General features: G+C 39.6%; 1 protein-coding gene across 1 annotated transcript in view; it reads left to right on the top strand.

The window, feature by feature from the left end:
* The window catches only part of ABCA13 (ATP binding cassette subfamily A member 13), a 489,071-nt gene that overhangs the window by 178,511 nt on the left and 282,647 nt on the right, over positions 1 to 27,913 (top strand). Inside the window, exons 30-32 of the mRNA XM_030795834.1 lie at positions 589 to 765; positions 2,135 to 2,441; positions 23,973 to 24,087. Of these exons, the coding sequence (XP_030651694.1) occupies positions 589 to 765; positions 2,135 to 2,441; positions 23,973 to 24,087 (599 nt within the window). The remainder of the gene's footprint in view (positions 1 to 588; positions 766 to 2,134; positions 2,442 to 23,972; positions 24,088 to 27,913) is intronic.

Raw genomic sequence — 27,913 nt, 5'->3', positions numbered from 1 at the left:
AGCGTTCATAACCAAGGTGTTGCGACTTTACTCTGCTGCTCTATTTATGTTTCGAATGCACAGATCCAGGACAAAGACTATACAAGGATTTGGTTTCCTCAGTGTCCATGCTCCTTGATAATTGCTTTTGCAAAATTAATGTAATAAAATGACTTTCCCAAAATGACTGCTTCAGGGAAGGCATGTTTTTTTTAGAATTACTTGACTGCAGGTTGAAACTTTTTTTTTTCTCTGAGCTCTCTGTGAGAGGGTCTTTCCTATCACATGTAGACTTTCCCTCTGTTGTTTATCCTGTTGTCTCCAACTGTGTTTCCTTAGGCTGCTGTATTGCCCTTTGTGCTTTAACTGTTTTTTTCATGTACATGTAAGTATCAGTGTTACAGAGCATGCGTATAAAAGGGGTGAGTTTACACTCAGCAAGTAAATGCCAAATTTCGCATATGACCAAAATTTGACTCTTTTGAGCAATTTTTTAGTGGAAGAATTCATATTCATTTTCAAAATCATTTGCACAATCTCCACTATATGAGTGGTAAGCACTGGGGGGAAACAGAAGTTGATCTGTCCTAATCTGTTCACTTTCCTCAGGAGGGCTGCTGGATGAGATGTTTAACCACGCAGGCGCTGGACACTTCCGTTTCTTGGGCAGCATCTTGGTCAATCTCTCTTCCTGCGTGGCGCTGAACCGTTTCCAGGCTGTGCAGTCTGTCAACATACTGGAGACTAAAGCACATGAACTCTTGCAGCAGAACAGCTTCTTGGCCAGTAAGTACTCAATGAAAAAATATGTTCACCAAGGTGCCAACTTCTGTAAGTTGTCATTTTGGGAGTTTCTCCCTAAAGATGTCTTATGATAGCTCAGAAAGAAAAGAAGTCCTTTCCAGATAAAACATAAAATAAAGCAGAACTATTTGCCTTAGATAAAGCATAAAATGAAGCAGAAATATTTGCCTTGGTTAATGAAAAGTTGTACCTTATGCCATAGTGACTAATAACGTTTTTACCATCCTAGGATCAGTGCTATTTACTGCATCTGCTTTTACCCTTTTATGACATCATGTTCTGGTTAAATCTCACATCATAAGTTATATTATTCCCGATTAAAGTTATACTGTAATTTCCTGCATCACCTTTCCTTTTATCAGAGTATCTTGATATCCTGGTTGGGGTGGAGATCAGGCAATGGCCAACTCTCCTCCATTATTTAATTGTTCACCCGTTCAAGATAAATATGGTGGTGCTCTCATATTCTTTTGGAATACACATTGAATTATTTTTAATTGAGGTTTTGTATTAGTTTTTTAAGGTTGCTGTAACAAAGTATTGCAGACTAAAATAAGAGAATTTTATTGTCTTAGAGCACTGGAAGCTAGATATTCCGGATGGAGACATCCACTGGTTTTTTCCTGCCGGCTGTGAGGAGAGAATCTTCTCTAGGCCCCTTTCATTGGCTTGTAGGTGGCCATCTTCTCTCTGGGTTTCTGCACTTCATCTTCCCTCTATGTATTTCTCTGTGTTTAAGTTTCCCTCTTTTTATAAAGACACCTTCATATTGAGTTAGGGCGCACCCTAATGGCCCTCATTTTAACTTGATTACTCTTTAAATGTTATCTCCAAATATAGTCACATTCTGAGGCACTGGGGGTTAGGACTTCAACATATGAATTTAGTAGGGGACATGATTTAGCTGTAATAGGCTTTATACATGCAATTCAAAGAATCCATGTGGCATAAAATAGAATCCATGTATTTAAGTTATGAATGATAAGTAACCCCAAAGAGATGGATTCTGCACATTGAGTTAACATCTGCCATCAAGAGAAAAAAATCCCTGCAAAAAACATCTAACAAATAATTTCTTTGTTATTGTGGTTGATTATACCACAGTTTGCTTTTATGAAAAATACAAAGCAGCACTGGACAGGGAATTAAGAGATCTTGGTTTAGGCTTACCACCAATTGCCTGTGTGACAGAAAGTCAGCTTTGTCCCTGGGGGCTCGGGCTTTTAGTCTGCGGGAGTGGAGGGCTGTGAGTCTCAGGCTCCTGCAACTTTCCTGTCTCACCCAGTGTAGACGTGGTTTGAGCCACTCCCTACAGTGTGCTAATGCTTTGTTTTTCCTTTTCTGCCACTAGGTATCATTTTCAACAATTCCTTATTTGACAAGAACCTCAGTTCAGAGTCTGTCAAACTGCCACCCCGTGTCGCATATACAATCCGGACCAATGTGTTATACAGCATGCGAACAGATGTGGTAAAAAACCCTTCTTGGAAGTTCCACCCTCAGAATCTACCAGCTGATGGGTTCAAATATAACTACGTCTTTGTCCCACTGCAAGACATGATCGAAAGAGCCATCATTTTGGTGCAGACTGGGCAGGAAGCTCTGGAACCAGCAGCACAGACTCAGGCGGCCCCTTACCCCTGCCATACCAGCGACCTGTGAGTAGCCTGGGGCTGGAGCCACTAACAGTGAGAAGGGCCTTGCATTTAGCAAGCTGAGGAGAGAAAACTCTGAGGTTTTCTGTGGTTATTTCAAAAAGCACTGTTAAAAAATTCACCCCCCACTTTTTAATTTCGTAAGGTTCATTTTTTTTATATGCTTGTACTCTTCAGGTAGAAAAAATATAATGGTTGAGATAATACAATCAAGTGAAGTTTTAAATTTGACATCAGGCATCATCTATAGTATAAACACATAAAATAAATTTGATGAATAACATTCACAAGGGCTGTGCATGTCCAACAAAAGACTCCACTTATCTAACCTTGGGGAAACTGAGGGAGGTTATTTTCTCGGCAGTGCAAATCCTTAGACATAGGCTGTATACTGGACAGGGTGGCGAGGGATTCCATACAGGCCTTGATCATGGCTTGGGTACCCATGAAGTAATACAAGAACATTTAGGAGTTCGATTGTGTAATTTGGCTGGTGACATCTACAGGAAGAGAGGGGAAGCTCAGTGAAGGGCTGGAGCAGCTGGAAAAGAGGACTTGGAGGGGACATCATGGAGGCATTAAAACAGCCATCAGGGAGGCCACGCAGGGGATGTTTGCAGAGAGGACTGGAGACTGTGGTTGGACTGGGGCTCAGTGAACCTGAGGGTGAGCTTGGATACCTTGGCAGGGTCAGACAATGAAAGGACTTCAAAGCTCACCAAAGAGGGGTGAGCTGTATTGCTGTGGGCTGTGGGGCTCAGCCTGGATTTCTTACTTTCCTCATGGTGCATACTGTTCTCATAAGCATCCTGTTCCCACAGCTGGCCTGGCTGTGGATAATGTAGGTCATTCATTTGCAATCCCTGCATGCTGGCTCTGATGCAGGGCCTCAGAAAGGTACCACCTTCTTACCCTCTCCCAAAAGCACACTAGGAAGTAAGTGGCTGAACACAAGGCTACTAAAGGGACAGGTTTGCATGTTCTCTTAGTTATGAGAACAGGGACAAGTACTCATCCTTCATCGAAACACTGCCAGTAACAACTCATGGCACCCCCCACCCCTGACTGGGGCAGAGCCATGGACCACCAAGCAGAAGTCAGGACTGCCTCTCCAGGTGACTGGGCGACACACATATGAGGATAGGTGACTTGATGTCTTGACCCTTCCTTCCTGTCTAGTGATATGCTGCATACATAATAGCACATCCACACATTTTTTATGAAAATGCTGGTGGTACAGGAAGAACTTTCCCACAGTGGGAGGATAAAAGGCTGAAGACCACCTGATTGAACTTATCTCGGGATAGCCTAGTGTGGTGCAGCGAACAAAAGGTCAGGAAGAAAGAGACTAAGGTGACATTTTCTCTCAGGGGCTGTCTTGTTAGGCAGACTGTTAGTAAGCCTCTTAACTTCTTTCTTTGTAAAATGATAGCTTTTCTTTCTTTTCAAAGTGATGATATTTTTGGCTATGAACATTTTCAACCCGCGATTTTCTGTTCCTAAAGCATTTTTCTTGGAGGTGATAGCAGCAGGAGCAGAACCCAAGAAAAGTGATGTTGTTGGCTCGTTGTCATGCACAAACGCTTCATACCCAGCGCAAACACCTGAGAGCTCTGAGAATTAGTGATCTGTGTTAGATACTGGGAGAAGCCGATGTTTTATTATGCTCATTTTCTAAAGGCAAATCTGAAATCTATTGCATTCTCACAGTCTCCTTCTAGCTCCAATGTATGCTATGATCTCCACCCATGAAAGAGGGGGGTTGTGCTTATGTGGATGGGAACATGACAATTCCCTCTGCTCCGGTTCACAGGAGGAGACTGGGGGTTTACTTTGTCCACTCTGACATAGGATATTTCCCAAGAAGGCACAATGGGAAGAACAGCATACACTCCTACAAATGTATTGATGGAAATCCAGAAATGGCCTGAATAATCAGTTTTCAATTCCTACTGATCATAGTGTATGGCTAACAGATATTGCAAGAGAGCTGGAAAGGAGGAATTGAGGGACATGGATGGAGACATATCTTTTTCACCCCTTGAAGATAAATTCTGATGTATGAGAAACATTCCAGCCTAAAACGTTGGAATGAGTGGAATACCCAGGTATGATTCTGATCTCATGGAATTACCTCTCTTATTCTACTACTGGGATACAGCAACATAACTCTTCAGAAGTATTGCTTTATTTCTTTGAGAAAGATGAAGAAGTATTTTAATTCTCTGAAATATTTAAATCTTTGAGATTTCTCATTGTGCTATATCCATCTTTTATCTCTGGTTTCAAAGTCTCCCTTTCTTGAGGGTTTAGAGTACCTGCAGTGATTGAAACACAGTCTGAGATCTCGAAAGAACTCAGTCACTTAAGTAAAAATCCTAAAGCACAGTTTGTACCGTAGACAACGTTTGTTAAAATTTTTTTAGCAGTTTCCTCCTGCTTACTAAATGAGCTACATATTCATTAATTTATGAATTTATTCAATGACATTTATGTACTATTTGTCAGTCTTTAGACTGAATAAGTAAAGAAAATAAGTAAATCAGTAAAGAAAATAGGTGAATCAGTAAAGAAAATAGGTAAAAATCCCTGCTCTTGTGAGTCTTCCAGTCCAGGGAAGCAGAGGTGCCACAAATACAATTAAGAAGACAATTGCATTGAATGATAGGAAGCAGGAAGTGCCATGGAGCTGGGAAATAGGATGAGCAGGGTCAGGGACTCTAGGAAGGGAAGATGGAATTGTTAATGTGGATGGAGTAGACCCTATCAGGAAGGTACCATTTTAACAAAGACTTGACGGGATGCAGAAGCACAAGGGGAAGTGTGTTCTAGGGCAGAGGAACCCCCCATGCAAAGGCCCTGTGGTAGAAGTGGCCTAGGGTATGTGTGAAGAGTCACTAGAGCGGAGTGCACAAGGGCGAGAGGGTGGGAGATGAAGTCAAAGAGCTGATCACAGATTGTATGGTTGCAGGTGATTGGAGTGGTATTAAAAGGCTGCTGGAGAGTTTCAAGCAGGAGTGATGTCATCATCTGACTTATACTGTAAAAGTCTTGCTCACGCTGTTGGGTGGAAAAGAGCTTGTAGTGGTATGTGTGGGACAGAGAAATCATTTAGAAGGCTGTTGTAATAACCCAGGTGAGAGATGATGGTGGCTTGGTCCAGTGTGGTAGCAGAGAAGCTGGTAAAAAGTGGTCAGATTCTTGGTTGCATTCAGGAAGTAGAGGCAACAGAATTGCCAAAAGATTTGATAAGGGTGTGATAGAGAGACATCAAGGAAGATTCCCCTATTTTGGTCCAAGTAACTGGATTGCTGGAATTATCTCTAACTATGATAGAAAAACTGTGGGTAGAGGTTTGGAGGATAAGGATAGAAACTCAGCTTTGGACATGTCTAGTAGGCAGATTTGTTCAGGAGGCTGGGACAATGTATGGATCTATTAATTTAGGAGTCTCCCCCATTTTGATGGCATTTAGAACTCTAAGATATTACCATGGGAAGGAGTATAGGTAGAAAAATAGAGAGGGCCGAGACCAAGTGTGGGGCCCCTCCCATGAAGAGGTAAATGAGAAGAGGAGATTGAGAAAGTATCACTGAGGCAGGAGGAAAACCTACAGAGTGTGGAATCCTGGAGGCCAAGCTGAGCAAAAGACTCCGGGAAGGGGAGTGATCAAGTGTGTCATATGTGGCTCATGGGTGAAATAAGGTAAAGACAGGTAATGGACCACTGGATTTACACCATCCAGGACTTCATAGAGAGCAGCTTCCATGATGTGGTGAGAATGACAGCCAAATTAGAGTGGACAGAAGGGAGACTTAGAGGGGTAGAATTGGAGAGTGAACTCAGACAGCTCTCAATGGGAAGAAATGGGCAGTGACTTCTTCTTTGGGAAGAAGTTTTTTTTTTTTTTTTAAATATAAGATGCTACCTGGGGAATAGTCCAGTAAGATGGGAATATTGGTAGTGTATAAGTGGGGGGAACAGCTGTGTCCTAAATTAGTCAAGGGGAAGAGACCTCAACAAGTGGAGAGACCTACTATAGGTGGGAACATGGCAATTCATCTGTGGTAACAAAACCTGTTTAACTCTATTTAACTAAAAATTTTCCACTTTTCTTGCACACAGATCTCTCTCTCTCCTCTTTTTATTTTTCATGTAGTATCTACCAGCAGCTCATGGAATTAATGTCCTGAAAGGTATGCATTGGAAAATGTTGCTGGAGACTGTAGAGTTGGATAGGCAGCAGCAGTTTTTGAAATTTCATGTTCCTATCAACCCCATGATTCATAGGCAGTTATCATAGAATAATTTTATGATTGGGACTATAGTGTGTACTTCACGAATATAAAGGAATTCAAATGTTAACGTATTGCTTCAAAGAATAAGCCAACTTATTAAACAGGTTTTCAGAAAACAAAAACCACAACAATATTCTGGAATTGTTTTATATGCACAAAGAATATTTATTTGAAAGGGCACCTGTCATTTCCTCTATTGCTTTTTGGCTGCTTCAATTCCCACCACCCTGGGGTGGGTTCAAGAGAAGGAGAAATGGAGCGTGCTGGGTCAGGCTGAATGATGGCTCCCGCGAGGCATTGCATCTGGACTTTGATGTGTCTTGGGCGAAGTGGAGAGTGAAGGGTTGACAGCCACTCATGCTTGAAATGTTGAATTTCTGCTTAAAAAAAAATCAGCTTGATCCACAACAGACCAGTGAGAGGACCTCTCATTTTATTTATTTTGATTGTTTCTCTTCCTTGGGCTCTACTTCAGGTAACTTTATTAAACACCTCTCTCTTCTATTTAGTCAATAGTCATTGTTCTCAGCAGAAATTCCCATTCCTAATGACCCTCAGCGCTCAGAGCTGCTGGAAGCCCCCTCCGTTGCCCACAGGCTCTGTCTTGTCCCACCAACGCAGGTAATTTGTTGGTAATACCAACTGTAGTGGGAGGAGAAGAAAAATCCTCATTAAATTTTACAATTCTTCACTTTCTCAAGCCCCACACAACTCTTATAAACTTATCTTCTTGCTGGGCAGAGGAGGATGGTTTCTCATTAAAACCTCGGCAAATTGTTTCTCCAATTTGTCTATGTTCTTTCCCTCAACAGCAGCAAAGTAATCTCTTAAAATTGTATCACATTAAAGAAATCATCTCATTTATCCTCTAAAAACCTTAAAAGTACAGCAGAAGAAATTGAGACTCTGATAGGGTAAGTTATTTCCCCCAACATCTCACAGCATCTTAATACCCCTCACTCCCCAAATAAACTATTAATTGCCACTTGCTACTTTTAAGCACTTTGTGCAGGAGCCTTGGTCACTTGGCTGCCATTTCACTCCATTGTATTTGAAAGTCTGGTATGTTTTCGGCCGGGTGTGGTGGCTCATGCCTGTAATTCCAGCACTTTGGGAGGACGAGGGGGGCAGATCACGAGGTCAGGAATTCGAGACCAGCCTGGCCAACATGGTGAAACCCAGTTTCTACTAAAAACGCAAAAATTAGCTGGGCATGGTGGCATGCGTCTGTAATCCCAGCTACTCGGGAGGCTGAGGCAGGAGAATTGCTTGAACCCAGGAGGCAAAGTTGTAGTGAGCTGAGATTGCGCCATTGCACTCCAGCCTGGGTGACAAGAGCAAACTCCATCTCAAAAAAAAAAAAAAGAAAAGAAAAGAAAAGAAAATGCCTGCCTGGCATGTTTTCTTATATCCTAGCCAGAGCTCGGATTTGAGCAGTAGTTCTTAACCTTGGTTGGTGGGAGTTTGGAAGTGTGTGGGGTGTTTTGATGGTAACAATGGGGACCAGTGTATGTTTAGCGCCTAAGGGCCAGAGGTGACAATTGTTGTGTAATAAATGACACTGTACTGTGCAATGAAGAATAGTCCTAGCCAAATTCCAAAACACCCTCATTTAGATCCACTGTTTGCTCTGCCTCTGATAAATTATTTCAAGGGCCTTCATCATCCACTCATATAGTTATTCCTCTATTCATCTATGTAGAAACATTTTGTTTTCATATTCACTGTATGACACACATTCTATGCTGGGATGGATGCAGAGATGAGCACTATGCAGTTCTTGAGGTCAAGCAACTCACTGCTTAATGCAGTAGTTAGCGGACATTCATAACTAATAAGGGGCGAAAAGGGAGATACAGATACTTCAAAAGTGACAGCACTGGGTTGCTCACAATTGGTTTCATGCTTTCCTCTACCTAGTAAAATATAGGAGAATTTCTTGGTAGAATTTTTATGACCTGGGAGTCCGAATTAAGGTCTCAAAATCTCCTTCTTTAGACATATTGGATCTTGACAGTGCATCTCACCTTCTAAGTTTATCTGATCTCTTTCGAGCTTCCTGGATCCCTTTAGAGTCTCAGACTTGGCATGATGACAGAACTGGGATGAAAAAACTGCATTTGGGTGCCAGCTTTGACACTTGCTGGTTCACAGGACCTTGGGCCAGTTTTGCGCCAGCTTTGGGTGTCAGTCTCCTTACCTCGTACGGGATATTAACTGCTGCCTGCCCAGAACATTGGCTTGTAGTGCGCAGTAAAGTATCCTGCTTGAGGAGACCTTGAGACTTGTGAGGGGCAACGCCAGGCACTGTGAATGGGTGGGATGCTCTGAGTGGCAGCCCACTCCATTCTTGGGCAGCTTCAAATCTGAGAAAGTTCTTCCACCTACTGATGCAGAAGGTCAATACAGGTCTGATGTTCTTGGATGGTGTTAGATTCAGAGAGGTGAGGATGCACGCGAGCATCTTCCCTTCTCCCTGGCTTTCCCAAGGGAGTTACAAAAACTAGGAACAATAAAATGAATGAGAGCCAACGTTCCCCTTTGTTTGTGGTTAGGGAGGTACACTTACTTTCATGCGTGGCTCTGGCAGTGGCTGAGTCAGGAACACTAGAGTCTTAAATGCCCCTTACTTCACCTTCCCTGACCTCCACTCGCCTCCAATTCACAAATCACGTCAGACTTCAGCTGGCTGTGTTGTGCAGAAGGCAGCGGGAGACAGGGCTAGCAAGTGACAGGGGCAACATGAGTCTGTGCCTCTGGTTTCATGAAAAGGAAAGGGAGGATAAAGGGAGAGAGAGAGAAAGTGGAGGCCAAATGCACTGGTCCTTCTCTTCAGCAGTTGCCCCCAGCTATGTCCTGTCTCTCCATGGTTGGTGAGGACTGGTCCTGGGCAGTAGTGGTGATGCAGGCCGGTGAAGAGGGGCAGGAGGAGGGAAGGGCAGAGGCCGGGCTGACGTGAGAGGTGGTGGCTGGAAATTTGCCACCGCCCTGCAGTTGCCTCAAAGTCCTACATCCTGAGAAAACAAAACAAAACAAAACAGAACAAAAAACAAACAACAACAACAACAAAAACCAGCTGATTTCTCAGGGTGGTTCTTTCTATAGTAGGACTTTGGTCCAACACGCCCATGACTTTTCTGTCATTGCACTCACTGATTGTGCTGACAGAGGCAAGTAACAGATCAAATACCAGGAGCAAGGCTTACTAAAATGGAAACCAAAAAGTCCACCTGCAGAAAAAGCAATCGCGACAATTAGTGTTTATGAAGATCAGAGTATCCCTTTAGAAAGGCTTAAAGAAGTAAGAGAGTTTAATTTCCTTTTTTTTTAACTTTATTTTATTTTATTTTTAATTATACTTTAAGTTCTAGGGTACATGTGCACAACGTGCAGGTTTGTTACATATGTATACTTGTGCCATGTTGGTGTGCTGCACCCATTAACTCATTATTTACATTAGGTATTTCTCCTAATGCTATCCCTCCCCACTCCCCCACCCCATGACAGGCCCCAGGGTGTGATGTTCCCCACTCTATGTCCAAGTGTTCTCATTGTTCCATTCCCACCTGTGAGTGAGAACATGCAGTGTTTGGTTTCCTGTCCATGCGATAGTTTGCTCAGAATGATGGTTTCCAGCTTCATCCATGTCCCTACAAAGGACATGAGAGAGTTTAATTTCCTAATGGTACAATTTATAGATAGTTCTTTGATTTGGGTTCCAGAGAAGGGGAAACATACAGAGAATATTCTGGATTCTTAGTTTGATTCATGCTCTCTTGATAAGAGGAAAATCCTGTTTCTGAGGTTACTGAGACATCCCTGACCTTTGTGTGTATGTTTTTTATTTTTATTTCTATAAACAAGTGATATTCAAGAGTGAAGAAAATAGAGAAAATAATTCACACTTAATATCCTGTTACAAAACGACACTTATTTGTTTATTTATGTTTTGTTTTGGGATGAGTCCCTCATTCTTTGTCCTTGTGATGCATGTTTTACAAATTAGAAATTGCAATGTCTTGCCAAGAGTTAGCCTGAAAGTTTTTGTGCTACATACTCATTTGGGAACTATTTACGGAGCACTTACTACATGTCATGCACTGTAATGGCATGACATATGTAGTAGGGAAAGATGTAGTCCTGCCTTGAGGAAGCTTGGAGAACAGGGATTGTTATGACCGTATTAAGATGAGACAACCAGTCTGGACAGCATAGCAAGACCCCATCTCTACAGAAAATAAACAAAATTAGCTGGGCGTTGTGGTGTGCTCCGTAGTCCCAGCTAACTGGGAGGCTGAGAGGGGAGAATTGCTTGAGCCCAGGAGGCTGAGGCTACAGTGAGCCCAGATCATGCCACTGTACTCCAGCCTGGGCAACAGAGTGAGACCCTGTTTGGAAAAAAAAAAAAAAAAGACAAGAAAAGTACGAATGACTTAAATCTGCTCTGCTGTGACCCTGCGCTAGTGGAGACTGCACGGGACGAGAATCACAGCACCTCTTTAAAACTTGGTACTCAGTGCAGTTGTTGTTGGTGATACATAATACATAATGCTTCAACTTTAATATGAACCATTTCCAATTATTAAGATCCCAGAAGAGAGAAATTAAAGTCAAAAAATGAAATAATTTTCTCCTCTCCCTTTCTCCCTACTCATCCTCCTTCACTCCTCTCTTGGTGTGGTTACTCCTCTTTTAACATGCTGTCTTTTTCCCTATTTTAAAAGTTCATGATGTGCAAGTTATTTCATTCTTTTCTTATTTGACTTCTATTTTCTCAAAGAACCATATTTGGACTTCGTCAATTCTCTTTTTTGTCTCATCTAACTTATTTCTGCTTTTATTTTTATTACTTCCTTACTTTTCTGTATCTTCAATATATTCTTTTATAATCTGAGACTAAAGTTTAATTCATGATTTTTGTTTTTTTCTTAAATATTTGTAGTTAAATATAATATGTAGGTACCTAAGGTAATGACTTTTCTTTCAACTCCCACCTTATGTCCCATAGATCTCATATGTAGCTAACAATTTATTGTTTTCTAGATGCATGCAGTACAGTTTTCTATTTTCTCTTTGACCCAAGAGCTGTTTAAATAAAGCTTCTTTTAATTTCCAGGTGAAAATTCTCAAGAATTTTAAACATATGAAAAACTATGTTTACACAGCTTACTTGTAATAAGAAACATACAAATTAAATCTACTTTGTAATAGTATGTTTTTACATATCAGAGGGACAAAATACAAAAATTGCACTATATACTAAATTGCCAGATTCTGTTGCTAAATCTTAATTTCTGAATTGCAGTCAAAATATGATTCTTATTATTTCTGTTTTGGTATCAAGTAATATATAACCCACTTTTGTGAATGATTTGTGGACACTTGAAAAGAATTTCTAATTCCCTATTTTAGGGCAGAGAATTTGATCTGCGTTATTTTTGTTATTTAGGATTTTTCTATCCTTAATTTATATTCTCTTCATCTGTCTTAGACTGGGGTAGGTAAATTATAGTCCCTTATTACTTGGTTGTCCTTCTCTCTTTTTCCTGTGGAGTTTGGCTTTTGAATATTTGTGCTTTGTTACTGTGTGCATTACTATGAATAATTGTGTCTTTTAATGCTTTGTGGATATAACTCTACCTTGTTTGATATTGAAATGGTGAACTCTGCTTTTTTTCTCTTTTCTTCACCCTCTCTTCCTCTTCTTCTTTTTTTTTTTTTTTTTCGCCTTTTGGTGTTTCTATTTGCTTGATATGCCTTTAGGCCCATCCTTTCATTTAAATTTTTTTCTGAGGCATTTTGTTTCAGGTGTGTCTCTTATATGCATTATATAGCTTCTTACATATGTGGCATTAATTCTTTGATAGTATAAAATGCAATTATAAATATATATATAGTCTTGCCTCTATCTTGTGTTTCTTATGCTTATAATTTTTCTTTTAAGCTAATACTTAGTAATGTTTTATTATTATTGTAGTGGTTACCTTATAATTATAACATTATATAAGTAATATAAACCCTTGTTTTTTTTTATCACAAGCAATAAAAACTTAAAATATATTCTCTTATTTCATCATATATTTTCTCTTGTCCATCATGCAATTTTAGTTGGTATTGTTTATCTTACTTTTTGTTGCCTTTTGTACTGTTAAAGACACTTATACTAATATTCTACATTTGCCAATATTTTAAAAAATAGTATTTGAGTTTGGCATGCACCAACTTTTTCTTCCTGTCTGACTCATTCCCCATTATCCTTCCATTTGTTTTTCATATCATTTCTGCATTTCAGGGAATAGTAGCATTTCCAATCTGTCTTGTAACCTTAATTCCTATTTTTGTTTTAGTCTTGCTTTTACGGGAAAATGTACTCATTGCTTACCATTAGCCCTTTCACTGTAATTTACCAGTCATCATTTGGCGGGATGAAGTTTGCCATCTAGTAATTTCCTTAAGAAGCTCTCATAAGATAATGTAACCTGAATTCCTACATACGTAAAACTCTTTGTAGCATTTATATTTGAAGGACATCTTAGCTGAATATAAAACCGTTGGTTCATTCCTTCCTTAAGTATCCTGTAAAAATTGTCTTTGGTCTTAAATGTTATTATGGAGAAATCTGAGGCCACACTGATATTTTCTCCCTTTTATATAACTTAGTAATTTTGACAAGCTGCTAGCAGCTTGAAAACTCAATAAATTTTATAAGAGTATGTTTCATTGTTGAACATTCTAGGACAATTTTCTATGATGACAAGACAAGTCCTTTGGATGTGTAGATTTTAATTTTTCTTAATGGAGACTCTTGATGTATTCTAGCTTTGCAAATTTAGAAATATTTAGTTTTTCTTTTTCAGGGAGTTTAATTGCCTGCATTTCTTTTCCTTGTGTTTCTAATCAATAGATTTTTACATTTTAAAAAACTCTATTCCTGTTTCCTTTAGTTGCATTTCTTGCACCTATTTTCTACATCCCTTACTGTATTTTGTGCAGTATCAATTTGGCCTGTGTTTCTTCCAATTTTATTCTCCTTTGTCTGATGGCTAGTTTTTTTCATATATTTTTTCGAAGTTCTTCCAATTCCCATTTCATGTCTTTCTGCTACTTTACCATCTCATTAACTCAATTCTAATGATTGTGCTGTGTGGTGTTTCTTATAGAGGGGCTTGCCTTGTTTAAATTGTTTAAATATATTTAAATTGATGACAAAAAGTATGTTCACTATTATCATCTGTTCAATGAGACCAACTTTTTGGCATGGGCTTTTCACTCGTTAATAATTATGCAACTCACAACCTCTTTTTATTTCCTGCACAAATGTTGTGCTGAATTTTTGTTACCATGGTTGTTACTCATCTGGAATGAATTGGATATTCCTGCCCAGGTATCTGCAAGAGGGTCCTGTTGGCGGTGAGGACCAGGTGCCATTAATGACCACACAGCTCAAAAGCTTACTTTTCCATTGCCACAAAGATAGAGTTCTTCCTGAAAACATATGGATTTCTCACATAGCCTCCGTCTTCTGTTTCCCTGGAAATAGGGTCTGGGAGAAGGCTTCGCACACTACTCGATGTAATTTTTTTTTGCTTTTTTATTAATACACAATAGTTGTTAATATTCATGAGTTACTTGTGATAATTGGATACATGCATACAATGTGTAATAACCAAATCAGGGTAATTGAGATAGCCATCACTTCAACAATCATCTCTTTGTGTTAGGAATATTCCAAAGCCTGTCTTCTAGCTATTTTGAAATATATAAGTTATTGTTAACTACAGTTCCCTTAGTGTGCTATTGCACACTAGAACTTATCCCTTCCCTCCATTTGTACACACTAAACAACCTCTAATTATCTTCCCCTCCCCTTTACCCTTCCCAGCATCTGGGTAACTCACTACTCTACTTTCTACCTCAATGAGTTCATTTTATTTTTAGCTCCCACATATGAGTGAGAACATATATTTGTCTTTCTGTGTCTGGCTTATTTCACTTAATATAATGTCCTCCAGTTCCATCCATGTTGCTTCAAATGATAGGATTTTTTCTTTGTAATGGCCAAATAATATTCCATTTTGTATATATGGCACATTTCTTTATCTTTTCATCCATTGATGAACACTTAGGTTGATTCCCTATCTTAGCTATTGTGAATAAGTCTGCAATAAACATGGGAGTGCACATATCTCTTCGGTATACTGATTTTCTGTATTTTAGATATACACTCTGCATTGGAATTGCTGGGTCATATTGTAGTTATATTTTTTAGTTATTTGAGGAAACTCCATAGTGTTCTCCACAGTGTCTCTACTAATTTACATTCCCACCTAACAGAGTGTGGGTTTTCCCTTTTATCCACATCCCTGCCAGCGTCTGTTATTTTCTGTCTTTTTGATAGTAGCTATTTTAACTGGGGTAAGATGATATCTCATTGTGGGTTTGATTTGCATTTTTTTGATGATTCATGATGTTCAGCATATATTTGTATAACTGTTGCCCATTCATAGGTCTTTTATTTTTGAGAAATATCGAGTCAGATCTTTTGCCTATGTTTTAATTGGATTATGTGGGTTTCTTGCTATTGTATTTATTTGAGTTTCTTGTATATTCAGGCTATTAGACCCTTGTCAGATGGATACTTTACAAATATTTTCTCCCATTCTGTAGGTTGCCTTTACACTTTGCTAATTGTTTCCTTTGTTTGCAGAAGCTTTTTAGCTTGATGTCACATCATTTGTCCATTTTTGCTTTTGTTGTCTGTGCTTTTGAGGTCTTACACAAAAGTCTTTGTCCAGAATCAGTGTCCTGAAGCAGTTCTCTGATATTTTCTTCTTGTAGTTTCATTGTTTTGAGCTTTACATTTAAGTCTTTAATCTATTTCGAGTTGATGTTTGTATATGGTGAGATATAAGGCTCTAGTTTCATTCTTCTGCATATGGCTATCCAGTTTTTCCAGCATCATTTATTGAAGAGATAGTCTTTTTCCCAATGTATGAACTTGGAGCCTTTGTTGAAAATGTTTTGGCTACAAATGTGTGGGTTTATATCTGTGATCTTTATTCTGTTTCATTGGTTTATGTGTCTTTTTTTTTTGCTATATTTTATTTTATTATTATTATACTTTAAGTTTTAGGGTACATGTGCACAATGTGCAGGTTTGTTACATATGTATCCATGTGCCATGTTGGTGAGCCACACCCATTAACTCCTCATTTAGCATTAGGTATATCTCCTTATGCTGTCCCTCCCCCCTCTCCCTACCCCACAACAGTCCCCGGAGTGTGATGTTCCCCTTCCTGTGTCCATGTATTCTCATTGTTCAATTCCCACCTATGAGTGAGAACATGCGGTGTTTGGTTTTTTGTCCTTGCGATAGTTTACTGAGAATGATGATTTCCAGTTTCATCCATGTCCCTACAAAGGACATGAACTCATCATTTTTTATGGCCGCATAGTATTCCATGGTGTATATGTGCCACATTTTCTTAATCCAGTCTATTTTTGTTGGACATTTGGGTTGGTTCCAAGTCTTTGCTATTGTGAATAGTGCCACAATAAACATATGTGTACATGTGTCTTTATAGCAGCATGATTTATAATCCTTTGGGTATATACCCAGTAATGGGATGGCTGGGTCAAATGGTATTGCTAGTTCTAGATCCCTGAGGAATCGCCACATTGAATTCCACAATGGTTGAACTAGTTTACAGTCCCACCAACAGTGTAAAAGTGTTCCTATTTCTCCACATCCTCTCCAGCACCTGTTGTTTCCTGACTTTTTAATGATGGCCATTCTAACTGGTGTGAGATGGTATCTCATTGTGGTTTTGATTTGCATTTCTCTGATGGCCAGTGATGATGAGCATTTTTTCATGTGTCTGTTGACTGCATAAATGTCTTCTTTTGAGAAGTGTCTGTTCATGTCCTTTGCCCACTTTTTGATGGGGTTGTTTGTTTTTTTCTTGTGAATTTGTTTGGGTTCATTGTAGATTCTGGATATTAGCCCTTTGTCAGATGAGTAGGCTGCGAAAATTTTCTCCCATTTTGTAGGTTGCCTGTTGATTCTGATGGTAGTTTCTTTTGCTGTGCGGAAGCTCTTTAGTTTAATTAGATCCCATTTGTCAATTTTGGCTTTTGTCACCATTGCTTTTGGTGTTTTAGATATGAAGTCCTTGCCCATGCCTATGTCCTGAATGGTAATACCTAGGTTTTCTTCTAGGGTTTTTATGGTTTTAGGTCTAACATGTAAGTCTTTAATCCATCTTGAATTAATTTTTGTATAAGGTTTAAGGAAGGGATCCAGTTTCAGCTTTCTCCATATGGCTAGCCAGTTTTCCCAGCACCATTTATTAAATAGGGAATCCTTTCCCCATTGCTTGTTTTTGTCAGGTTTGTCAAAAATCAGATAGTTGTAGATATGCGGCGTTATTTCTGAGGGCTCTGTTCTGTTCCATTGATCTATATCTCTGTTTTGGTACCAGTATCATGCTGTTTTGGTTACTGTAGCCTTGTAGTATAGTTTGAATTCAGGTAGAGTGATGCCTCCAGCTTTGTTCTTTTGGGTTAGAATTGACTTGGCGATGCAGGCTCTTTTTTGGTTCCATATGAACTTTAAAGTAGTTTTTTCCAATTGTGTGAAGAAAGTCATTGGTAGCTTGATGGGGATGGCATTGAATCTATAAATTACCTTGGGCAGTATGGCCATTTTCACGATATTGATTCTTCCAACCCATGAGCATGGAATGTTCTTCCATTTGTTTGTATCTTCTTTTATTTCATTGAGCAGTGGTTTGTAGTTCTCCTTGAAGAGGTCCTTCAAATCCCTTGTAAGTTGGATTCCTAGGTATTTTATTCTCTTTGAAGCAATTGTGAATGGGAGATCACTCATGATTTGGCTCTCTGTTTGTCTGTTATTGGTGTATAAGAATGCTTGTGATTTTTGTCATTGATTTTGTATCCTGAGACTTTGCTGAAGTTGCTTATCAGCTTAAGGAGATTTTGGGCTGAGACAATGGGGTTTTCTAGATGTACAATCATGTCATCTGCAAACAGGGACAATTTGACTTCCTCTTTTCCTAATTGCATACCCTTTATTTCCTTCTCCTGCCTGATTGCCCTGGCCAGAACTTCCAACACTATGTTGAATAGGAGTGGTGGGAGAGGGCATCCCTGTCTTGTGCCAGTTTTCAAAGGGAATGCTTCCAGTTTTTTCCCATTCAGTATGATATTGGCTGTGGGTTTGTCATAGATAGCTCTTATTATTTTGAGGTATGTCCCATCAATACCTAATTTATTGAGAGTTTTTAGCATGGAGAGTTGTTGAATTTTGTCAAAGGCCTTTTCTGCATCTATTGAGATAATCATGTGGTTTTTGTTTTTGGTTCTGTTTATATGCTGGATTACATTTATTGATTTGTGTATGTTGAACCAGCCTTGTATCCCAGGGATGAACCCCACTTGATCATGGTGTATAAGCTTTTTGATGTGCTGCTGGATTCGGCTTGCCAGTATTTTATTGAGGATTTTTACATCAATGTTCATCAAGGATATTGGTCTGAAATTCTCTTTTTTGGTTGTGTCTCTGCCCAGCTTTGGTATCAGGATGATGCTGGCATCATAAAATGAGTTAGGGAGGATTCCCTCTTTTTCTATCGATTGGAATAGTTTCAGAAGGAATGGTACCATTTCCTCCTTGTACCTCTGTTAGAATTTGGCTGTGAATCCATCTGGTCCTGGACTCTTTTTGGTTGGTAAGCTATTGATTACTGCCACAATTTCAGAGCCTGTTATTGGTCTATTCAGAGATTCAACTTCTTCCTGGTTTCTTCTTGGGAGGGTGTATGTGTCGAGGAATTTATCCATTTCTTCTAGATTTTCTAGTTGATTTGCTTAGAGGTATTTATAGTATTCTCTGATGGTAGTTTGTATTTCTGTGGGATCGGTGGTGATATCCCCTTTATCATTTTTTATTGCATCTATTTGATTCTTCTCTCTTTTCTTCTTTATTAGTCTTGCTAGCGGTCTATCAATTTTGTTGATCTTTTTGAAAAATAAGCTCCTGGATTCATTAATTTTTTGAAGGGTTTTTTGTGTCTCTAGTTCCTTCAGTTCTGCTCTGATTTTAGTTATTTCTTGCCTTCTGCTAGCTTTTGAATGTCTTTGCTCTTGCTTTTCTAGTTCTTTTAATTGTGATGTTAGGGTGTCAATTTTGGGTCTTTCCTTCTTTCTCTTGTGGGCATTTAGTGCTATAAATTTCCCTCTACACACTGCTTTGAATGTGTCCCAGAGATTTTGGTATGTTGTGTCTTTGTTCTTGTTGGTTTCAAAGAACATCTTTATTTCCGCCTTCATTTCGTTATGTACCCAGTAGTCATTCAGGAGCAGGTTGTTCAGTTTCCATGTAGTTGAGCGGTTTTGAGTGAGTTTCTGAATCCTGAGTTCTAGTTTGATTGCACTGTGGTCTGAAAGACAGTTTGTTATAATTTCTGTTCTTTTACATTTGCAGAGGAGACCTTTACTTCCAACTATGTGGTCAATTTTGGAATAGGTGTGGTGTAGTGCTGAAAAAAATGTATATTCTGTTGATTTGGGATGGAGAGTTCTGTAGATGTCTATTACGTCTGCTTGGTGCAGAGCTGAGTTTAATTCCTGGGTATCCTTGTTAACTTTCTGTCTCATTGATCTGTCTAATGTTGACAGTGGGGTGTTAAAGTCTCCCATTATTATTGTGTGGGAGTCTAAGTCTCTTTGTAGGTCACTCAGGACTTGCTTTATGAATCTGGGTGCTACTGTATTGGGTGCATATATATTTAGGATAGTTAGCTCTTCTTGTTGAATTGATCCCTTTACCATTATGTAATGTCCTTCTTTGTCTCTTTTGATCTTTGTTGGTTTAAAGTCTGTTTTATCAGAGACTAGGATTGCAACCCCTGCCTTTTTTGTTGTCCATTTGCTTGGTAGATCTTCCTCCATCCTTTTATTTTGAGCCTATGTGTGTCTCTGCACGTGAGATGGGTTTCCTGAATACAGCACACTGATGGGTCTTGACTCTATCCAATTTGCCAGTCTGTGTCTTTTAACTGGAGCATTTAGTCCATTTACATTTAAAGTTAATATTGCTATGTGTTAATTTGATCCTGTCATTATGATGATAGCTGGTTATTTTGCTCGTTAGTTGATGCAGTTTCTTCCTAGCCTCGATAGTCTTTACAATTTGGCATGATTTTGCAGTGGCTGGTACCAGTTGTTCCTTTCCATGTTTAGTGCTTCCTTCAGGAGCTCTTTTAGGGCAGGCCTGGTGGTGACAAAGTCTCTCAGCATTTGCTTGTCTGTAAAGGATTTTATTTCTCCTTCACTTATGAAGCTTAGTTTGGCTGGATATGAAATTCTGGGTTGAAAATTCTTTTCTTTAAGAATGTTGAATATCGGCCCCCACTCTCTTCTGGCTTGTAGAGTTTCTGCTGAGAGATCAGCTGTTAGTCTGATGGGCTTCCCTTTGTGGGTAACCCGAGTTTCTCTCTGGCTGCTCTTAATATTTTTTCCTTCATTTCAACTTTGGTGAATCTGACAATTATGTGTCTTGGAGTTGCTCTTCTCGAGGAGTATCTTTGTGGCGTTCTCTGTATTTCCTGAATCTGAATGTTGGCCTGCCTTGCTAGATTGGGGAAGTTCTCCTGGATAATATCCTGCAGAGTGTTTTCCAGCTTGGTTCCATTCTCCCCGTCACTTTCAGGTACACCAATCAGATTTAGATTTGGTCTTTTCACATAGTCCCATATTTCTTGGAAGCTTTGTTCGTTTCTTTTTATTCTTTTTTCTCTAAACTTCCCTTCTCTCTTCATTTCATCTTCCATCGCTGATACCCTTTCTTCCAGTTGATTGCATCAGCTCCTGAGGCTTCTGCATTCTTCACGTACTTGTCGAGCCTTGGCTTTCAGCTCCATCAGCTCCTTTAAGCACTTCTCTGTATTGGTTATTCTAGTTATACATTCGTCTAAATTTTTTTCAAAGTTTTTAACTTCTTTGCCTTTGGTTTGGATTTCCTCCTGTAGCTCGGAGTATTTTGATCGTCTGAAGTCTTCTTCTCTCTACTCGTCGAAGTCATTCTCCGTCCAGCTTTGTTCCATTGCTGGTGAGGAACTGTGTTCCTTTGGAGGAGGAGAGGCGCTCTGCTTTTTAGAGTTTCCAGTTTTTCTGCTCTGTTTTTTCCCCATCTTTGTGGTTTTATCTACTTTTGGTCTTTGATGATGGTGATGTACAGATGGGTTTTTGGTGTGGATGTCCTTTCTGTTTGTTAGTTTTCCTTCTAACAGACAGGACCCTCAGCTGCAGGTCTGTTGGAGTTTGCTAGAGGTCCACTCCAGATGCTGTTTGCCTGGGTGTCAGCAGTGGTGGCTTCAGAACAGCGGATTTTCGTGAACCGCGAATGCTGCTGCCTGATTTTTCCTCTGGAAGTTTTGTCTCAGAGGAGTACCTGGCCGTGTGAGATGTCAGTCTGCCCCTACTGGGGGGTGCCTCCCAGTTAGGCTACTCAGGGGTCAGGGACCCACTTGAAGAGGCAGTCTGCCTGTTCTCAGATCTCCAGCTGTGTGCTGGGAGAACCACTACTCTCTTCAAAGCTATCAGACAGGGACATTTAAGTCTGCAGAGGTTACTGCTGTCTTTTTGTTTGTCTGTGCCCTGCCCCCAGAGGTGGAGCCTACAGAGGCAGGCAGGCCTCTTTGAGCTGTGGTGGGCTCCACCCAGTTGGAGCTTCCTGGCTGCTTTGTTTACCTAAGCAAGCCTGGGCAATGGTGGGCGCCCTTCCCCCAGCCTCGCTGCCGCCTTGCAGTTTGATCTCAGACTGCTGTGCTAGCAATCAACGAGACTCTGTGGGTGTAGGACCCTCCGAGCCAGGTGCGGGATATAATCTCCTGGTGTGCCGCTTTTTAAGCGTGTTGGAAAAGTGCAGTATTAGGTTGGGAGTGACCTGATTTTCCAGGTGCCGTCTGTCACCCCTTTCTTTGACTAGGAAAGGGAACTCCCTGGCCCCTTGCGCTTCCTGAGTGAGGCAATGCCTCGCCCTGCTTCGGCTCACGCACAGTGTGCTGCACCCACTGTCCTGCACCAACTCTCTGGCACTCCCTAATGAGATGAACCCAGTACCTCAGATGGAAATGCAGAAATCACCCGTCTTCTGCGTCGCTCACGCTGGGAACTGTATACCGGAGCTGTTCCTATTTGGCCGTCTTGGCTCCCTCCCTATGTGTCTGTTTTTAACCAAAAGAGGTGAAAGATCTCTACAAAGAAAACTATGAAATGTTGATGTGATGTGAGAAATTAAAGAGGACATAAAAAATGAAAAGATATCCTATGCTTATTGATTAAAAAAATTGTTAAAATAGCTACACTACCCAAAACAATCTGCAGATCCAATACAATCCTTATTAAAATACCAGTGACATTGTCACAGAAATAGAAAAAAATCCTAAAACTACAAAAGACCCAGAATAACCAAAGCTATCTTGAGAAAAAAAAAATGAAGCTGGAGGCATCACACTACTTGACTTCAAAATATAATACAAAATCATAGTAATCAAAGCTTTAGTCTCCATTTTATTTATTTCTGCTCTAATGTAAAGTCTTTCATCAAAGAAAAGCCCAGGACCTGATGGCTTCCCTGTGACCCGTGTTCTGCTTGCTCCAACCTCTGGTCCTTGCCCTTTTTTTTCCTTTGCCTGGAGCAGTCTTCCTTCAGATACCTGTGTGACTCATTTCCTTACTTCATCCACTTTCTGCTTGAGTATTTTTTTCTGCTGTCAGCTCAGCTAATCACTCTTTCTGAAATAGCATTCCTTCTCACTTTTGGTTAAGCTGGTTCTTTTTTCCTCATAGCATTTATCACTACCTGATATTATGCATCTCTGTTTTAGTCCTTTCTGTGCTGCTGTCACAGAATACCCGAGACTGGGTAGTCTGTGAAGAAGAGAAGTTTATTTGGCTCATAATTCTGGCAGGAAGTCCAAGATCAGGCAGCCTTTCTGGTTGGCTTCTGCTGAGGGTGTCATGCCACTTCAACTCATGGTGGAAAGTGTAAGGGGAAGAGGGTGTGCACTCCATACATGAGAGGCAACCCTGCTTCATAACAGCCAGCTCTCTCAAGAACTAATCCAGTACCCTGGAAACTCACCTTGTCTCATGAGAACTGCATTAATCCATTCATGAGTGTGGAGACCCCATAACCCAAACACCTCTTAAAGGCTGCATCACCTGTCAATACCATTACATGGGCAATTAAATGACAACATGAGTTTTGGCAGAGACAGAACATAGCAATCTCTGTGTTTATTGGATTATTTTATGTTCCTTCCCACCTTGCTGACACACTAGAATGAAAGATCGTTAATGGCAGGACCTTTTTCTGTTTGGCTCATTCACGTATCACCAGCCCAGTAACATGGCTTGTACCTTCGGTTGGTGTCAATGTTGAAAAAATAATTATTATGTGGATTTAGAGCTCAGAGAGTATGTGGTGAGAAGACAGAGGGTCTAGCTTGAGGTAAGAATGCCTACATTTAAAGGCAGGTAAAGGAGAAGTTGCCAAGCTGTGGGTGCAAAGCTGGGAGTTGTTCTGGAAGCTAAGAGAAGAGAGGAGGAGGAAATGACCAATGCCATCCAACATGTCTGAGAACTCAAGAAGGAAAATGACTGGATAATTCTCATTGGATTTTGAGGCATGACTGTCATTGATTCCCTAGATAAGAGTCATTTCAAGTGTACATTAGAAATGGAGCCCAGTTAGAGTGGGTTGAAATATAAGTGTTAGGAAAATAGAAAGGAAGACTTTCATTTGCCAATTTTCATGTATTTTATAGATGATAATCTGTGATCAATTAATATCAATAATTGAAGATAGATAATGGTCCCAATTAAGTGGGGGAAATGGCAGGCATGGATTAATGACCTGCTTTGCTCCAACCTGCTCTGCCTATGGCAGGTGTCAGAGTATTGTGGTTGGGCTATGGCTCTCTGAGAGATCTTGAAACAGTTGTGTCTCTTTCATGGGTTCCTTCATGAATTTGCACACCTACAAAATCAGCACACTAATCATGGCCCTCCTACCTAAGTCATAGGCATGTAGAAATGACCAAAGGAGATATCACTCCTGAAAGTGCTTCCTAACTTGGAAGAAAAATGTAAAAAATTAGTAGAGTCATTTTGCTTGTCTCCGGATGCTGACTGAATTATCCCCTTACAGATTCCTGAACAACATTGGTTTCTTTTTTCCACTGATAATGATGCTGACGTGGATGGTGTCTGTGGCCAGCATGGTCAGAAAGTTGGTGTATGAGCAGGAGATCCAGATAGAAGAGGTAAATATCCTTAAACCTTGCCTGGGAGACGAAGATAGGGAGGCTGGGGACTTTGGAAATGGATCTTGTCCCATAACTAACCTGAGCCTTTCTGTTTTGCTTCCCTCTCCTCTGCTGGGGTTCTGGTGTACAAAATAGCTGAGTCCCTGTTCCAGAAAGAAGGTTTTATGTTGAAGTCTGAAGCAATGCCAGATATTTTCCATTGACATGAAAGAAAGCCAAAGATTAGCCATATGAGATTGCAAGAACAAAGCCAATGTTCCTCATTCAGCAACTTTTTTAAAACCCAGAAAAACATAGCAGCAGACTTCCCATCTTAATTTATGCTTAGAATTTTTTATGTAGAGGCCCTGCTATTTTTGTTGTAATACTGTTATAAAACTTGAAACTATCATAACTTAAATTTTTTTTATTTCCATAGGTTTTTTGGGGAACAGGTGGTGTTTGGTTACATGAATAAGTTCTTCAGTAGTGATTTCTGAGATTTTGGTGCACCCATCACCTGAGCAGTGTTCCCTGTACCCAGTGTATAGTCTTTTATCAGTCACCACCCCCAACCCTTTACCCTGAGTTCCCAACATCCAATGAGTCATTCTTATGCCTTTGTGTCTCATAGCTTAGCTCCCACATGTGATTGAGAACATATGATGTTTGTTTTTGTATTCCTGTGTTACTTCACTTAGAATAATAGTCTCTAATTCCATCCAGGTTGCTCTGAATGCTATTATTTCATTCCTTTTTATGGCTGAGAAGTATTTCATGGTATGTGTGTGTGTGTATATATATATATACACACACATACATACACATTTTCTTTATTCACTCATTGATTAATGGGCATCTGGGTTGGTTCCATATTTTTGTAATTGCGAATTGTGCTGCTATAAACCTATGTGTGCAACTATCTTTTTCATGTAATGACTTCAGGAGTGGGATTGCTGGTTCAAATGGTAGATCTACTTTTAGTTCTTTAAGGAATCTCCAAACTGTTTTCCATAGTGGTTGTACTAGTTTACATTCCCACCAACAGTATGACAGTGTTCCTTTTTCACCACATCCATGGCAACATCGATTATTTTTTGATTTTTTTGATGATGGCCATTCTTGCAGGAGTAGAGTGGTATTACATTGTGGTTTTGATTTGCATTGCCCTGATAATTAGTGATGATGAATATTTTTCCATATGTTTGTTGACCATTTGTCTACCTTCTTTTGAGAATTGTCTATTCATGTCCTTAGCCCACTTTTTGATGAGATTGTTTGTTTTTTTTCTTGCAGTTCCTTGTAGATTCTGGATATTAGTCCTTTGCTGGATATATAGATTGTGAAGATTTTCTTCTGCTCTGTGGGTTGTCCATTTACTCTGCTGATTATTTCTTTTGCTGTGCAGAAGCCATTTAGTTTAATTAAGTCCCATATATTTATCTTTGTTTTCGTTGCATTTGCTTTTGGGTTCTCGGTCATGAAGTATTTGCCTAAGCCAATGTATGGAAGGGTTTTTCTGATGTTATTTTTCTAGACTCGCTATGGTCTCGGGGCTTAAATTTAAGTCTTTTATCCACCATTAGTTGATTTTTGTATAAGGTGAGAGATGAGGATCCAGTTTCATTCTTCAACATGTGGCTTGCCAATTACCCCAACCTCGTTTGTTGAATAGGGTGTCCTTTCCCCACTTTATGTTTTTGTTTGCTTTGTTGAAGATCAGTTGGCTGTTAAGTATTTGGGTTTATTTCTGGGTTGTTTATTCTGTTCAATTGGTCTATGTGATTATTTTTAGACCAGTACCATGCTATTTTGGTGACTATGTCCTTATAGTATAGTTTGAAGTCGGGTAATGTGATGCCTCCAGATTTGTTTTTTGCTTAGTCCTGCTTTGACTGTGTGGGTTATTTTTCGGTTCCATATGAATTTTAGGATTTTTTTTTAGTTCTGTGAAGAGTAATGGTGGTATTTTGATGGGAATTGCATTGAATTGCAGATTGCTTTTGGCAGTATGGTCATTTTCACAATATTGATTCTACCCATCCGTGAGCATGGCATGTGTTTCCTTTGTTTGTGTCAACTGTGATTTCTTTTAGCAGTGTTTTGTAGTTTTCCTTGTAGAGGTGGTTCACCACCTTGTTTAGGTATATTCGTAAGTATTTTATTTTATTTTTTTTGTAGCTATTGTGAAAGGGGTTGTGTTCTTGATTTGATTCTCAGCTTGGTCACTGTTGGTGTATAGCAGAGCTACTGATTTGTGTACATGAATTTTGTATCCTGAAACTTTGCTGAATTTATTTGTCAGTTCTAGGAGCTTTTTGGATGAGTCTTTAGGGTTTTCTAGGTATATGATATTGTCATCAACAAACAGCAACAGTTTGACTTCCTCTGTACTGATTTGGATGCCCTTCATTTCTTTATCTTGTTTGATTGCTCTGACTAGGACTTCCAGTATTACATTGAATAGTAGTGGTGAAAGTAAGCATCCTTATCTTGTTCCAGTTCTCAACTTTTCCCTGTTCAGTATAATGTTGGCTGTGGGTTTGTCATATATGGCTCAGACCATAGTGAAATAAAATTGGAAATCAACTACAAAAAGAACCCTCAAAACCATGCAAATACATGGAAATTAAATAACATGCTCCTGAATGATTGTTGGGTCAAGAATGAAATCAAGATGGAAACTAATTGTACTGAATGATAATAGTGATACAACCTATCAAAACCTTTGGGATATGGCTAAAGTGATGCTAAGAGGAAAGTTCACAACATTAAATGTCTACATCAAAAAGTCTGAAAGAGCACAAATAGACAACCTAGGGTCATACCTCATGGAACTGGAGAAACAAGAACAATAGAAACCCAAACGTAGCAGAAGAAAAGAAATAACAAAGATGAGAGAATAACTAAATGAAATTGAAACAAAAAAAATCCATTTAAGCCTTTACTCCATCTTGAGTTAAGTTTTGTATAAGGTGTAAGGAAGGAGTCCAGTTTCAATTTTCTGCATATGGCTAGCCAGTTTTCCCGGTATCATTTATTAAATAGGGAACCCTTTCTCCATTGCTTATTTTTGTCAGGTTTGTCGAAGATCAGATGGTTATAGATGTGTGGTCTTATTTCTGAGATCTCTATTCTGTTCCATTGGTTTACGTGTCTGTTTTTGTTCCAGTACCATGCTGTTTTGGTTACTGTAGCTTTGTAGTATAGTTTTAAGTCAGGTAGCATGATGCCTCCAGCTTTGTTTTTTTATCTTAGGATTGTCTTGACTATGTAGGCTCTTTTTTTTTTTTTGGTTCCATATGAATTTTAAAGTAGATTTATCTAATTCTGTGAAGAGTGCCAATGATAGTTTAATGGGAATAGCATTGAATCTATAAATTACTTAGAGCAGTGTGGCCGTTTTCATGATACTGATTCTTCCTATCCACAACCATGGAATGTTTTTCTATTTGTTTGTGTCCTCTCTTATTTCCTTGAGCAGTGGTTTGTAGTTCTCCTTGTAGAGGTCCTTCACTTCCCTTGTTAGCTGTATTCCTAGATATTTTATTCTCTTTGTGGCAATGGTGAATGGGAGTTCATTCATGATTTGGCTCTCTACTTGTTTCCTGTTGGTGTATAGGAATGCTTGTGATTTTTGCACATTGATTTTGTATCCTGAGACTTGGCTGAAATTGCTTATTAGCTTAAGGAGCTTTTGGGCTGAGATGATGGGGTTTTCTAGATATAGGATCATGTCATTTGCAAACAGAGGCAGTTTGACTTCCTCTCTTCCTATTTGAATACACTTTATTTCTTTCTCTTGCCTATTTGGCCTGGCCAGAACTTCCAATACAATGTTGAA

This window comes from Nomascus leucogenys, chromosome 17 (genome assembly GCF_006542625.1).
Source record: "Nomascus leucogenys isolate Asia chromosome 17, Asia_NLE_v1, whole genome shotgun sequence".
NCBI lineage: Eukaryota > Metazoa > Chordata > Mammalia > Primates > Hylobatidae > Nomascus > Nomascus leucogenys.
This window is presented reverse-complemented; position numbering and strand designations above follow the sequence as displayed.